Consider the following 17,323-nt stretch of genomic DNA (forward strand, 5'->3'; position numbering starts at 1 on the left):
TTTACTGACCCGATACGTCCGATATGTCCAGATAATAACAGGAATTTCCAAACACCTATAATAAATATGAGATCCCCCGAGCATTCGTTCCAGGCCGCTGACAAATTACTGCGAGAACGAAGGGGTTATCATTTTCTCGATTCTATGGATGAACAAGAATTAGCCAGGTCAGCCGTTCATTGGGTTGACAGTCCCGGAAAGTATGATGATGATACAATAGTACACACATTTTTGAACCTTACCCCAGATGAACAGCGTTTAGCTGGGATTTATATGATTCAACAACTTCTTATACTATATAAAAGCCAACATTCAGATCCTGGTCCCTTACCTGATATATTGACTGAATTACTCACGAATAAATGGAAAGGTTCAGGTACTAAGTTAATTAAGGAAATACTAGAATCTAGAAAACAGTACATTCTTTTTGTATGTCCAGAACATGTTTCATTGCCCATCAAGGAAAGACCGATGTATTACATGGATAGACAGAATCCCTTACGAGAAGTACACCCAATAAAGGGCGAGGATAATCAGTTTAAACGTGTATATGTATATACGCCCATATCGAAAATAGAATTGTTAGAAATGAAGAAAGTGGTACCCAGTCATGACAAAGACCCAGCGGGTTTCCACCGAGAAATTAAAGATATGTTACTCATGGGAGAGTATACCTATCCCGACATTATGACAATATTAAAGGTATTAATGCCTGCTGGCATTTATGAAAAACTCAAGGAAAAAGAGTGGGAGGTAGGAGACCAAAAGATAGAGTGGACAGCATTAGAAAATGAAGAAAAGGCCCGAGGTCCAGGTTCGGGGCTTGGGGACAAAACTAAAGCACTGCCAGGTTTACTAGTACAGGTACTGCCACGTTTATTAACTACGAAAAAGGAAGACTGGGGTGCAATCTCAGCCTGTAAACAAAAGCAAGATGAAGACACTAGTGATTTCTATGCCCGATTCGAAAAATGTTTTGGTATAAATAGTGGTATAAAAGCAAGTAGCGAGTCATACCCACATCTGTTTGTGACAAAATTAGTTGAAAATTCTTTGCCCCAAGTGAAGAATAGAGTATTAAAATTCGAGAGTACATGGCAAGGTAATACCCCATCACAAATGTTACAAATGTTACAGTACCATTACAATAGGATTAGAGAGGAACAAGAACATGAACAAAGACGCATGAAAGACACAAAGATGAAAATGCTAGTCTCGCAGACAGTTCCAGCTGAAGGACATAAAAAGGGTACGACACATTCCGGTGATTCAACAGGACCTGTAAAAGGGACATGCAATTACTGTAAAAGGCCAGGTCATTACGTACACGATTGTCCAGTTTTAAAACATAATATCGCTATAGGTAATACAAAAGAAAGACCACGGCCACCCAGACAGGATCAGAATGAACAAGGAGCACCGCAGCATGCACAGGCCATGCCAGCTCCACAACAGTCTATACAGTTTATGCCAGCCGCACCAGCGTTGCCAGCTGCTGCCACACAAACCACAACACGACAGCTGTACCAGACCGCACAGTATGACTATCCTGATTATCAACGATACGCATGAACCAGCCTAGAGAGGGAAGTTGACTTACCCCTTATCGAGGTCCCTGTAGACCAAGAAGGACCTTATGTACATAGTGAATTATTAGGCCAAGATAGAAAATTTTTACTCGATACAGGGGCAAGTCGAACAACCATAAAACGTAGTGAAGTTCCAGGGGCACCCCTCTCAGGCTCACAGAATATTTCCCTTGGTTTTTCAGGAAAACCTATTGTTAATGAAGTATCGCAGCCTCTTCCACTTACGATAGGACCCTTGACCAGAACTACAGATTTATTGCTTACTAAATCATGTCCAGAAAACTTGTTAGGAATAAAAACACTGAAAGCTCTAGGAGCTATAATATGTTGTTCTCCGGAAGGAGTAAGATTGTTTTTACGTGATTTCAAAGGTCATTATGTGTCTCGAGATATGGATTCCCGACTGCAGACTTTACCCACACATTTATGGGCACAAGGCCCTACAGATGTTGGTTGCATGAACATTACACCCTATAGAGTCACACTAAAGGCAGGAGTGGTACTACCACGAATGCGACAATACAAGTTACCCCCAGATGCTGTAATGGCTTTACTGCAAATCATTGACGAACTTATCGGCCAAGGAGTGGTTGTGGAGACCGACTCCAATGTATGTAATTCACCGATAATTCCGATTCTTAAACGAACTGATCCAAAGGCTCCCCCAGTATATCGATTGGTAATTGATCTGCGCGAATTAAATAAATGTATTGTACCACAATACCCCGTAGTTCCAGACATCTCTTCATTACTGACAGCTATTGATTCCGAAGCAACATTCTTTACTGTAATTGATCTCAAGAATGCCTTTTTCAGCGTCCCAATAGATCCGGAAAGCCAATATTTGTTCGGATTTAGTTTAAATGGACGTAGCTTTAAATTCACACGCGCACCTCAAGGATTTACAGAAAGCCCCAGCATCTATAGCCAAGCACTGAAACGAGAACTCGACAGTATCCACATGCCAGTTAACACTGCTTTGCTTCAATATGTCGATGATCTGCTGATCACCGCCCGAAGCGAACCTGAATGTGAAAAAGCATCACTGACGGTTTTACAATTTCTAGCCGAAAAGGGGCACAAGGTGTCCCCTTCTAAGCTGCAATTCTGTGTCCAGCGAGTTATTTACCTTGGTCACTCGCTGTCCAAGGAGGGAAGGCAGCTTACACCAGATCGTATTCAGTTAATAGCTAATATGCCAATACCCAAGACACAAAAGGAGGTGCGGGCTTTCATAGGCCTCACTTCATATTGTAGACAGTGGATCCCTCAGTATGCATTTCTAGCAAAACCACTCATTCAATTAACAACACAGGAGGCAGCCACATCGACTGTTCTCCCTTGGACTCAGGAACACACACAAGCTTTTGAAAGCCTAAAGAAAGCTTTATGTCAAGCACCTGTTTTAGCAACACCATGTTACAGAAAACATTTTACACTCTTTGTTACAGAACGAGAAGGTACTGCCTTGTCAGTACTCACACAGGAACAAGCAGGATCACACAAACCGTGTGCTTATTTTTCTAGTACATTAGATCCCGTAGCTCAGGCTCTGCCTGCGTGCCTGAAATCAGTGGCAGCGACAGCTTTAGCAATCAGACAAAGCGATGCCATAGTGTTAGGACATCCATTGACAGTACAAGTACCACACGCAGTAGAGGTTCTTGTGAATCGAACGCAAACACAACACTTGACTATAGCACGACTTACAGGGTATGAACTAACATTGTTTCAGCCACATATAGAAATCAGACGTTGTAACACATTGAATCCTGCCACACTTTTACCTGTAAATGGAACAGACCCATTAGCCCACGATTGTATTGATGTTATTACAATCACGACGAAACCCAGACAAGACTTGACAGATGTTCCATTGTCAGATCCAGACCTGACGTTGTATGTAGATGGTTCATGTATGAGAACAAGTACAGGAGAGTTAGTGGCCGCTTACGCAGTCACAACAGACACTGAAATTATTGAAACCAAGTGTATAAATACCTTGTCCGCTCAAGCAGCAGAGCTCGTCGCTCTGACACAGGCCTATATTTAAGCCACAAATAAAAAAGTCAACATATACACTGATTCACGTTATGCATTCGGAGTTGTACATGACTTCGGCGTGCTGTGGCGAGAGAGAGGTTATTTAACTTCTCACGGTGCCCACATTCAGCACGGACCCCTCATTCATGCCTTATTAGATGCAATACATTTGCCCATTGCAATATCGATTATGAAATGTAAAGCTCATACGAAAATTACTGATATCATTTCTCAAGGCAATGATCTAGCTGACAGAACAGCTAAACAGACTGCTCAAACTCAAACATCCGACATGACAAAGACAATAGTCCAGACACCAACACATTGTATGATGGTTAAGGATCCCGCTCTTGATGTAATTGACATACAGACACATGCTACTCCAGACGAAATAAGGAAATGGACTGAATTAGGAGGGATCCAAACGGATCAAGGATGGATGACGAAGGAAAAATCTGTGTGGTTCCTTCCTGATTCAATGGTCCAAGTCATTATTAACACTGTCCATAGTCCAGCGCATCTAGGAGAGAAAGCTATGCTAGACAGCATTCAACATATTTGGTTCAACAAGCATTTACGAGCAGCAGCGAAACAAAAAGTTCGTACCTGTATGATATGTTGTCAGTTCAACCCAGGAAAAAGCATTCCCGTAGAGCAGGGTGGATTTCAGCCTCCTGATCACCCTTTTGAAGTCCTTCAGATGGATTATATCCAGATGGAACGATGTCGAGGATTCAAATATGTTCTCGTAGTTGTTTGTGCTCTTTCCCGTTGGACGGAGGCATACCCGGTTTCAGATTACACTGCCCCGACTACTGCCAAACAGTTAGTTCGAGAATTCTTCCCACGATACGGTTTACCACGTGTTGTCTACTCAGATAACGGCCAGCCGTTCTCATCCGAATTAATGAAACACGTTTCACTTTTGCTAGGATATCAGTGGAAGTTTCATTGTGTCCGACACCCCGAGGCAGCAGGTCTCGTGGAACGACATAATCAAACTTTGAAAATCAGATTGTCCAAAATATGCAGGGAGAAAGGTGTCGACTGGGTAGTAGCATTACCAGTTGCACTCTTTTACATGAGAATGGTAGCACACTCTCGAACAGGGCTATCCCCGTATGAGGTGATCTTTGGCAGACCACCAAATATGTGGGGGACGCCTATACCACGTAAAATAACTGATATTGACTGTAATATGCTGACAGATTATTTGGCTTCCTTGATGTCTGCACTACAATCTTGTCGTTCACAGGTAGCTGCAGCTTTTCCTAACAACACTGAAGTGAAACCCCATGACGTAATTCCGGGGGATCTCGTTTTGGTGAGAAACTTCGATCGAAAGACTCAGCTGGATCCCAGGTGGAGGTCGCCTCAGCTCGTGTTATTAACGACGAGGACAGCCGTGAAGATCGAAGGCAGGAAAGGCTGGATTCATTCAAGTCATATCAAGAAATTTTATGGACTACCATCAGATATAAAAACTACACCTTGTGTGTCTTCACCCATTGACTCAAAGCTTCCTTTTGTTGAAAAAAGTAATGCCGAACATTATAAACTAAAGCTCAGATCCAATCAGTCAAGCAATTTGATTGTTTAAGTCCTCTCCGAGGTGAAGCGGTTGAATTGTCTCTGACATGTATCCCTTGGACCTGAATAGAGAATGCACCCGAAAAATGCTGAAACGACAGGCGTACTGTAAATCACTGCGTAGTCATTGCACAGTGACGTTATTGATTTTGTTTTTCCTTAGTCTTTTAATAATTACTGCAAGTATATTGTTGCACCTATATGATCCTATTTCTAGACATGTCTATAATATTACTGCTGAACATTCTTTTAGCGAATTACCTCCGCATGAATTGTCATACAGATTTGCGCTGCGCAATAACACTTTTATTAGTATGTTACATCATTCCCATCAGGTTAGCAATACTACAAATTGTTGGATATGTGGCCGACTCCCTCCCTATCAGAACTATAAAGGAATTCTACCTCTTTTTCCATATCCGTTCACACATAACGGCTCCTGTGGAGCATGGTTTAGTTTAATTAATTCCCAAGATTCGAACTCTGCAGTTTATCAAGACAATGGGGTATGGGGAAATCTGAACTTAGTTTTACTTAAGGTCTGCCACCCCAACAAGGAGGGACTTCCCAAAAGAACAGGAACTGATCTAGAAAATGAAGTATATGGATTAGGTAATTTTACGCTTAATCTCCTGATCTTGAATGTCGAATCCGAAGCTAATCCAAGTTTGCCCGCCATGTCAGTATTTCCAGTAAAAGGTGAATTATGTGTAAAAAAGAATGGTTCCATACATATGGGCCATAGTAGATGCACCACTGTAATAGAATTCAGTGATCAAGGCAGGTCGACATTTAGAGCTTCCCGCCATTCCTATTTTATATGTGGTCAGACGGCATATGTACGTTTGCCTCTAGATTGGGATGGTACTTGCTACATTGGATTCCTTTTGCCACCTGTTTTTCTAGCCCCTCCTGATTATCACAGAAATACTCATTTAGTACACAATAGAGAAAGGAGAGATCTCCCAATAGTCGACTATACTGAAACAGCATGGGAAAAATACACAGATTTCAATAAAGGTCTCTTTCCCTATATAGGTACCGTTACTAATAGTAAGCTGATACGTAGATTGACTAGAACCCTTGAAGCAGTAGTGAACGAAACTATTTCCGCCTTAGGCAATTTAACAGAAGAGCAGTCTGCTATGCGGATTGTTGTGCTTCAAAATCGTCTTGTCCTTGACGTCATCCTGGCCGATAGGGGCAGAGCTTGTAGGGTCATCGGATCAAGCTGTTGCATTTTCATACCAGAAAATTCGCCATCTGTATATAAAGCTATAACGCGCCTTCATAAGATTGTAAGCCAGATACACCAGAATCCAGGCACCTGGACTTGGTCCGGTTGGTTTTGGAGCGTGTTATCAGCCTGGGGATGGAGAGTTCTATCCTTCCTAGGTATTGGCCTTCTCATACTATTCAGTTGCTGCTTATGCCTGCAATGTGGACCAGCGATTTGTGGTCTGTGTGCCACATCGTGCATTCCACATCAAGATTTTCATTCAAGATCCCGGAAAAAGAAAGAAGAACAAATGATGCTATATGAACAGATCAATGGATTAATGAAGATTGATATCTCTTGACGGGCAAGTAGGGGACAAGGAGGGAATGTGGAAATATGGATTTTTCTGGTCAGTTATGTCCCCTATCTTGGACCCCAACGGTTCTATGTGCATGTTACAAGTACATGTATGTTCCCTCCAGTTCCAGTTATGAAGACGCAAATACATGTGCGTCCACCGTTAACATGTCCTCTTTCAGATCCGCCATGAATGGGCCGGATATTCCATTCCTAAGTAAGAAAGGCCACCGCCTTTATATGGTTCACTTATGCCATTTTACAGTCCAGGCAAGTAGGCCCTGATTCTGTCATCAAGCTTTTCTTGCTTTCTGTCTCTGAAGCTCCAGTCCGAGCCTGCATCTGTGACCATGAACTTTGTCTCATCCTCTGCGCGGCTCACGATGCCTGACATCAGCTTGCTGCCTGCCAAGAACTGTATTTCACCTTCGGAAATTATCTGCTCCGCTCCCTGCCCAATGCATTCCTGTCTAGTAGCTTAAGTAAACATTCTGCCAGCTACCGAGCAAAGGCCCGGCTTCTCTGTCTTTATGAAAGTAATTCATAGCACTGTTACCATGGAAGATTCCTGCCCTCGCATCTAGTGTAGACACTTAGACGCTTGTACACGCACTAGCAGTCAGTATAGTCAGTATAGAATAAGATTCTACTCCAAGAAGGCCTCTCTTTTGGATAACATAGTTCTTTAAACATAGGATGTTAGATATGATTTGGGATTAGGTTGACTTGACCCTCCAGACATTTGTCGCCACATGTAGAGCTAAATGTCAAGTCCCCTTCACCCCCTAGCTGCACGTCAATCACACGTCATGCTGCTGCGCGCGCATTTCTGCCAAGTATTTCTGCTGACATTGCGAAATTCTTTCATGTAACCACCCTCTTATGACATCACATCTGATGACGTTCTTTAAACACACCCAGTTACGCCTATCTTTGCCACGTATGAATATATTATCTCCACTATCAATTGTTACGCCTCTTGTATTTGCTTCACTGTAATGCTTATTGTATAAAAGTAATTGATTGTCAATAACGTATGTACTTCACTTCCTGAACCTTCGTGGTGATGGAACCTGGAGCAACCGATTATAATCGACCATTGGAATAAAGCCCATTCCGAACCTCTAATACCACGGATTCTGCCTCTTATTTACTGAGCTATTTTATTATGTTTCTGTATCAAATTAAGTCCCGGTAATTAAATTATTTACCACACACTGTCAAATATTGAGCAGGATCTTACTCGTTTTGTTTTCACAATGACAATCCCAACCATTACTAAACTACTAACAACACATCTTTTATAACTATACACAACCAAACACCACCGAACATCCATACACAACAGATCAATGGAAATCCCAGAACCGAACAAAATATTGCACTCTGATTAGAAAAAAAAAGTTTATGCAATAGGAGAGCATGGATTCGAGAATCTAGAAGCTGCTTTTATCCACAACAACTGAATTTTTAACTCAATCAAACATAATGTATTCCTTAGTTTGAGAAATGCAATCTAGAAATAGGAAGAGCAGTCATTTTGTAACTAAGGAAACATACTGCTGTTGCTTGGGGATATAAATAAAACGCATGCATTTAAAACTACAGATGACACCACAGTAGGTTGTGTTTCATTTGCCAGCTATCCTTCTGCAGACCGCTCCTTTGTGGCTTCTAATTAATTCCACATTTTGATCCAGAGCCTCCCACTTATTTGTCAACGCTGGGTGGGATGAAGTAAATGTCTATGAAAAACTCCTCCGGGATCTACACATGGATGGATTCCATACTTACTCCGTTTTGGGATTTTGGGAGGCGATACTTCGGGCTTCTCACACGTCCCTCTCCTGCGGAGTTTCTGCATCCTATCAAAGTGGTAAGACACTCTCTTTTGCAGCAAGCGTTGTTTCTAAAAATGTAAGGAAATGGTAAATAATTAAAGGTAGCACTCAACAGAAGCTTGCAAAGATAAAACTGGCCCCATCCCACTTTGGCATCCGGAGTTGTAATGAAAAGTCTATTACTTGGGAAGAAGAAGGCCCGACATTTCAGTTTTTAGTCTTCATCACTTTACCATATGCTCTGCACTTACTACTGTGGCTGGATGGAGCCAGATTACAGAAATACTGGAATCAAAGCAACATCTTCATTCAAGCACTAAAGGTTACAGAGCTTGTTTCCTGCGCTTGTACGTTGCCGAGCGAGTAGACGCTATCCTGACCTGCACGCCCTTCGCCTGCTTGAAACTCAATCTTAGATTATAGTTTTGTATAGCAGCTGAAGATCTGGCCATGGCCCTCCGAGAAGACATTTGGTGTCTCTGCTCTCCCCCTTCTGTGATAAATTCACTGATAATATTCAACCACAGTTAAAGTGCAGTTATATTTGTGGAATAATAGGGAAATCTACCGGAAATCCCACAGTTACGGTTAGGTCTGTAAACCGCAGCTCGCATGCCTACTATAGCATAATTCACAGATCAGATGTAATGCTCGTGACCGTATGCTTGCTGAAACAAGTGCCTTTAAAATGATCTCACTAGTGACCATTACCATTATGCATGACTTCACTTGTGGCTAAAGTATGAGGTCTTGGATCTTTAACTGTGTTTTTTAAGTGAATTTCAGAGAATCTACATTAAGGTGTCATGCCCCAGCTAATCACAACTACATATTAATTGTGTTTTTTAGATGGAAAGGCATACATGCTTTACTGGTGGATGTGTGAATCTATGTGGTGGGAGCATGGTGGGTGTGGTGGTGAATCATAATGCCGCTGTATCATATAGAAACTTACCCTCCCACGCACATTCTGCAAGGCCTTCAGCTGAATGCACTAGGAGTTGCCTGTAGGACCTGGTCAGAGACCAATCCTGCAGCTAATCACTGCTGCAGATAGCCTTCGGTCAGGTGCAACTGTGGTGTGAAGGTTCAACCAATCTCTAGTATTTCAACTACTGTGCAAATCTGTTGAATTATACCAAAGTTATGAGCACATCAAAGCTCTACCATTGATGGGCCTGCATGAAATTCAGCATATCAGAAGTGAAAAATGCCAAATTTCACATAGAGCTTGAAATGGCACTAAAGTCATTATCACATCAAAGATTTTTCGACCCTACTTTTACCTTGCCCAACTCACTCTATCAGATTTTATTGAAACCAGAAATCCTTTGCCCTGGGCTTAAATTTCTAACAGCCTGTAAAATTTAGAATTAAATAAATAAATACCTTTTTGAACTCTCATGCCTTTAAAGGTGCACCCAAGTATGCACCTGCTTGATGAGCGGCATGACACAACGGATCAGGAGTAAGGTAAACATTCTAAGTGTCTGTCAAATATCATTCAGATCTACAAAACTGACAAAGATGTTAACAAATAATGATTGTTGTCCCAGCCTTTAATTCCCCCCCCCCCCCTTAGTAGATCTGATTGAAACTTGAGATTCCTGCATTGGGCTTAAATTTACTATAATCCAGTCAAATTTCTTGCAGATTCATTAAATAGCAGAAACTTTATTGGTACATGAAAACCTTTTTGCCCCCATAAAACCCCTCCACCAATGGATCTGCATGGAACTTACCATACTCACAGACTAAGCATTCTAAATGTTTGCCATATTTTATATGAAGTTGTCATTGGATGTCACAACTATAAACAAATTGCTTCTTTATTGACCCCCTTTTAACTGTCTCCTCTCTCCTTTATGGACTGGCAAACATTTAAAAATACGAAGAGTAATCAAACATGCTAAGAGTCTGCCACCTTTTTTACAAATGTGTTGAAACTATCAACACTCTCAAGAGATTTTAGCCCTTCGAAGTCCACCAATGCTTTTTGCCAAATGCTAATATCTCAGTGAATACTTCTGTTTATCATTGTTGCTGTACCAGAAAGTAAAGGTTCCTCTGGGAGGTAAAATGGGAAAATGGCATTTGGCCTGTGAGCAAGGACTGGGGAAGTACAAAACGCGTTAGGCCTCTGAAAATAAGAATTCTCTGTTTGTTGCTGGATTTGCTGCATTCCAGAATAAACTTTTTGTGTGGCTTTATATTTTGTCACATTTGGAACAACAGGTTAAGGAAAGTTCCAGCAAACCAGGTAATGTTACTTTGGATTTGCCCACTGGAGGGTGATGAACTGTGTTTTCATTTCTTGTTTGGCTTCAGCAAGCCTACTTGGGATAACATGAAATGTGCAGGACTACTTACACCAACATGCACCTGTTGTCATACTCACTTTAAGAGGCCCCACTTCAGGGTAGAACTTTGTGAACAGGTGTCTGCAATCTATCTGCTGAACTGTCATGCATTTGGCTTGTGAGCAAGGACTGGGGTAGTCCTAAAAGCATTAGGCTTCTGAAAATAAGAATTATGTGTGTGTTGCTGGCTTTGCTGCATTCCAGAATAAATAATTGGGTTCTGTTTGGGAGTGCACCTTCATCTGAGGGCAATCTTTCTTGCGCATATATGTATGTATATAAACATCACTTCTGATTCTCCTGATAGAAATCAGACACCGACACAGTGACTGGACTTTCACGATTCTTTCTGCGTTTAATTATATCGTTGTGACGCGTTTCGGCATTACTGCCTTGCTCACACCAAACCTTTCTTTCCGTATATATATATATATATATATATATGACAGACAAAACTTGGTTTTGGATGTAAGCCTGAGCCGCGGAGAATGCTCCGATGCAATTTGCATTCCTGTAGCGACGCCAACCGACGCCGCTGCCTAAGGAGCAGGTGCCTGTTATTGAAGGGTAAGAATGCAGCGGGGACTTAAGGCTGACATCACAACCCACTGGGGCTTTATTATTAATTTTTATTTTGCACAACGGCACGTCAGCTCACTAAAGCAGGAAATGGCACTACCAAGATCAGAGAGCCACGGGGTGGCCACGCCCATCCAGGGCAGGGGAACAAGATTTTAACGGTGCCGAAATCGCTGTGCCTTTGAGTTTGCAAGGCCACGCCTCTGAGGAAGTGCTAAACACGAAACGCATCAGGCTTTGGACATTTATTTGTTGTGCTGTTCCAGCGGAAATCCTCGCAGCATCCTTCAATAAATGATATTTTGGCAAAGAACTTACCTGCAGTGTGGCTTTCTCCTTGACAGGCAAAACTTGGTTTTGGATGTAATCAGCCTCGCCTGAGCCGCGGAGAATGCTCCGATGCAGTTTGCATTCCTGTAGCGACGCCAACTGACGCCGCTGCCCAAGGAGCAGGTGCCTGTTATTGAAGGGTAAGAATGTAGCGGGGACTTAAGGCTGACATCACAACCCACTGGGCCTTTATTATTAATTTTTATTTTGCACAACGGCACGTCAGCTCACTGAAGCAGGAAATGGCACTACCAAGACCAGAGAGCCACGGGGGTGGCCATGCCCATCCAGGGCGGGGGAACAAGATTTTAATGGTGCCGAAATCGCTGTGCCTTTGAGTTTGCAAGTCCACGCCTCTGAGGAAGTGCTAAACATGAAACGCATCAGGTTTTGGACATTTATTTCTGTGCTGTTCCAGCCGAAATCCTTGCAGCATCCTTCAATAAATGATATTTTGGCATAGAACTTACCTGCAGTGCGGCTTTCTCCTTGACAGGCAAAACTTGGTTTTGGAGATATATATATATATATATATATATATATATATATATATATATATATATATATATATATATATATATATATATATATATATATATATATATATATATATATATATATATATATATATATATATATATATATATATATATATAATGAACAACTTGTCATAGACGCCTTTCCTCCTCCTCTCGACGTTGGTGCCAGCAGCAGTAATGACACCCGCTTATTTCTTTTACCCAGCGATCAATCCGGAAATTTCAGAATGAATCACGCGGCACACCACAAGGACAGCACAGCAATTTTATTGTGCAAAACAGACCACTTTCAAAGGAAGAGTTCTCGTTGTTACAAATAGGATTATCCTTTTGTCCTTCACTTAATATGGACTTTGTAACCATGCGAATTGACTTATTCCTCTATATTTGCAAGCTAAAATTAATGAAGATTTTCAAAATGGCTATCGGATCAAAAAATACTAAATTCAATCATATTGACTCAGATGAAATATCTAACCTATGTATCGGAAATATGGATCTTTTCCTAGAACTAAGCAAAATGGAAGAAAATTTGGCAGACACCAAAGCAACTGCAATCTATTGGAGTGCTTTGGTATTGACAGAATTTTGCCACATCCCAGGGGAGGTGACCGCGAAAAACTCCTGAGAGTAACTGAATCGAAGTACATTATTGAGCTTAATACGAAGTGGCCGAATGGGCTCAACTCCTGGGAAGAACTAGCAACCCATATTGGTCATAAGTGATAATATGGCCTACTTTTCTTCTTGACTATATATGTATATGATTCTGCTCAGCTTTGTCTGATTTTATTTTTTCATTTTATTATGTGAAGGATCATACAATATTTAGTAGGGAATAAATTCTTGGCAATTTTATGGATGTGAGAGATTTGCCTTTGCCTATCACATCCTCATGGTAGGCTTGGTTATGGTAGATTGAGTGTAATAACCTGATTTCCCCAATACCTACTGTTGTTATCATCCCTATCATTGAATTATTCAATATTTGTTTTTGTTATTTACTTTTTATTTTTGCTTATTCTCTGTTTCCATTTTTTGTTCTCACTTTATTTATTGAATCAACAATTCAATAATAATTATGTTCACTATGGTACATCACGTTCACTCAGTACCTGCCCACCGTGTGTTGTACATTTGAGGAATAATAATGAAGAAAAAGTAATCATTACTTGCACTTCTACTGCCAAAATTAGAAAATGCTTGATTTTATTACTGTATCAATTATTGCATTAATTATGTTGACATGTTCATTAATTGCTGGGATGTCGATTTTAGGGATGAAATTGTTTGCTAGGTCGGGGTACATTACCCTTGTTTTGGTTAGATGGTACCTGCCAATGACCAAAATATGAATAATGAGATGTATTTGTTATTACTTATTATTTAAAATGTGATTGCCTTAATGTCATTTGATTTAAGGGGGCATCTCTATTCATGTACACGATTGGGTACATTACCCAGTATTGAATTTCCCCATGCGCATTTATAATTATACAATTATTCTGTGTAAATTATTTGTATTATGCATTCAATGAAATGGGCGCTGCTTGGTTATAGCATATGCTCCTTTATTAAAAAAGTGAGCACAGGTACCACGAGGTAGAGCTGCTGGCAGTTGAGTCTGTCCTTTATATCTATTATAAGATCGAGGCAAAAGAGTAATTCTATGTAATCAATTCCAATATTTGATATGGGCATAATATATATTTGGCATTGGACATACATTTATTTTTGCAGAGCATTATGAATTAATAATGTTCAGCAGTAGAAATTGCAACGAAAATATGCTTTACATATATTTTTTCTATGTCTACACACGGTAACCCGTATTTCTACGGGCGACTGGGCGCAGGTCATTCAATTACAAAAAGGCTTCGCCGAAATGCGTTGCTGTTTTGCTGGGTAATAAAAAATTTTTTTTAAAAAAAAATATATATATGAATATATATATTCACTGAAAAAGGTTATAGTTAGGCTCAGATTTCACTTGTACAAAACCATTGAAATTCAGAATTTATAGTTACCTGAGCTAACTACAACTTACGCCCCCGCAGTGCACAGCTTATGACTTCATATATTACATCCCTCAGTACTTGGCCAGTGACATCACTGATGACATCTGAAATTACTATCAGCATTCAGATTACAGACCCTGGGTATACAGTATACCACTGTACAAGGGACTTACAGGTAAACTGAATATGCCAATCAGGTATATACCAATGACACCATGTTTTAGGGGAGAAGCATATGCACTTTAGCACTGGTAAGCAGTGGTAAAAATGCTCAGTGTCCTAAGGCCAACAAAAAGATACCACAAAAAGTGGAAAGAAGCAGGCAAAAATATTACATAAATCATGACCTCTTCTATGATATAATTGATGATATCACTGCAACATTTGCTGTGAAATTGTTAATGAGAAAACTGTGCATGGCAGGGGCGCAAGTTATAGTTACTTTAGGGCACAATTTATAGTTACTTAAGATAGCTATAACTGCTGAAATGCTATGGTTTTGTGTGTGTAAAATCAGAATATAACTATAATGGCCAAGTAAACTTTGGGTTTTTTTTGTGTGAATTTCTAAAGATTTTTCAATTCTATGTCCTAACTATAACGTCCCTGTAACCTTTAGATTTTTCAGGGAATATCAATGCCTTTTTTAATGCTATTTCCTAACTATAACGTCCCTAAGTTTTTTTCAGTGAATTTCGAGGGTTTTGGGAGAGGATGTAGTCAACAGCTAAGGCGGTTGACCTCAAATCTGGGAAACCAGGTTCGAGTCTCAGCAACGATGCTCAACATCCTGTTATTCTGGGCAAATCATTTAATCTTCCTGTGCCTAACCAAAACAAATTAATGTAACGCAACTGGTGCTCATGTAAAGCACTCTGATACCTGATACCTTCGGGTCAAGTTCGCGCTATATAAAACTTTTTAAAAAGTAACATTTAGTTACCGTTTGTGAATCCAACAGCTGCCGTGCATGGAGGGGGGTAGGCCCTGTGGCCCACCACACAAAGGAAGCCAACCTGTGGGCCCCCTCCTTGGATTGCTATTTGTCACGGGGACCCCATTGCCCGGGGTCTGGCAACATACTTTAGGAGTAGGGGAGGCACAAGGCTCTCACCCTGGCCTATTTTGGCCCTGGTGACCCCATATCCTGGGTCCTGGCACTATATTTAATAGGGGGCACGCAGACCTCCTCCCCAGGAAGGTTTGGCCCCAGGGACCCCATCCCCTGGGGCCCAGCATATATTGGCTGATTTTGGCCCTGGAAGCCCACCCCAGGGTCATTTGTTTAGGGCAGGGGTACATGCCCTCCCCCTCCCATTGCCATTTTTGGCCCTGGAGATCCTGTCCCCCGAGGCCCACCACTATATTTATGGGAGGGGCATGCAGCCCCCCACTCTGGGCCAATTTCGGCCCGAGCACCACATCCCCAGGGACCAGCACTTTTTAAATGGGGAGGGGGACATCTAGCCCCCCTCCCCGGGCTGATATAGGCTCTGGAGACCCATTCCCGTGGGGCCTGGCCAACTCCTAAAGAGGGAAGGGCCATGTGTCCCCCTCCCCAGACTAATTTTGACCCACCCAACAAACGGTGGATGCCTTGATCTCCACCCAGGGCACCCACCATATCCTGGTTGGGGGCTGCAAGGGCAGCCACAAACCTTCTACAGCCTCATCCGGCTCCCCACATCCAGCAGAAGCCAGCATTGCACTTGCCCACCGGAAGCAGCTAAAAAGGCTGTTCCCTGGGGTGGGAGCAATATTCAGATCTGTTTTCTTGCAGACAGCGAAACATATCTTAAGTCAACTCCCAGCTGGCTGGCTGGAGCATTGTTAATGCTCCTGCCAGCTGGTAGCAGACTTTGTATTTGTTCTTGCTTGGGGGAGCTTTGAAATTGCTCCCGCCAAGTGAGAGCAAACACAGGTTACTATGCCTGTGCCAGTGTGGGCAGGGAAACCGTTATGTCCCAGGGGTGGCACCCCGGGACGTAGCAGGAGCTGGCCCTGTGGGGTGGAGTCCTAAGTGCCATTAATGGCTCTGGGAGGGATGCCATGTGGCCCTCCTCCCCTTTGGTATTGCGGCCGGGCCCCTCGAGTAAAATTGGCCCAGGAGAGGGGGCTGTTTGCCCCTCCACCTTTTTAACTTTGTCCAGGCCCTGTGAGATGAGGTTCACAGGACCGAAATCAGCTTAGGGAGGGGGAGCCTTTTGCGTCTCCCTACCCTATAATAATCTAAACAATTCCCCTCTGGGACCTGGCCCACTTGAGGGCGTAAAAAAACAAGCACAGGATCCTCCGCGAATTCATAGTAAAATTAAAAAAACAAAACCCCACTACCAGGTCTAGGAGGTCAGGGTATTCTTACCCTGCTCCTTTATTTAAAAAAATGTTTTGTTTATGACTCGGGCCGAGTACTGAGTCTCAAGATGGTTGACACCACTCCTAGGTTGAAGATGGCAGTCAATTAGATCTAAGAATGAGATCGGTTGGATCTGTGGACCCTTCATGTCCCTAGATATGCATAAATCTTTTTTTTTAATTACTTAAAAACTATTGAACAGATTTACATGAAATTACAGCAAGAGATCATTCTAGACCAAAATATACCTTTCTGCCAAATTTGGTGTAATTCTGCTGAGCAGTTCGGGCTGCGGGCGTTTCTAACACCCCTATGGGAAATGGCATGGGAGAAACACGTTTTGGGAACTCCCCATTTTTCTCGACCATTGCTTGGCAAATCATCCCGACACTTTCCAGACAGCCGATGGATTGAGTGGCAAACTAGTTTTGAACCGTTTGTGAATATTGGTCAAATGGCACCAAAGTCATAAGCAAAACAAAAAATGATTTTCTTATGGGAA

General features: G+C 41.9%; 1 protein-coding gene across 1 annotated transcript in view; it reads right to left on the minus strand.

Annotated features, from left to right (window-relative positions):
- Positions 1-17,323, minus strand: part of LOC146823139 (uncharacterized) — a gene marked incomplete at its 5' end in the record, with an annotated part of 688,665 nt that overhangs the window by 522,790 nt on the left and 148,552 nt on the right. Inside the window, one exon of the mRNA XM_085606373.1 lies at positions 8,593-8,707. Within this exon, the coding sequence (XP_085462499.1) occupies positions 8,593-8,707 (115 nt within the window). The remainder of the gene's footprint in view (positions 1-8,592; positions 8,708-17,323) is intronic.

This window comes from Triturus cristatus, chromosome 5_2, assembly GCF_964204655.1.
Source record: "Triturus cristatus chromosome 5_2, aTriCri1.1, whole genome shotgun sequence".
Taxonomy (NCBI): domain Eukaryota; kingdom Metazoa; phylum Chordata; class Amphibia; order Caudata; family Salamandridae; genus Triturus; species Triturus cristatus.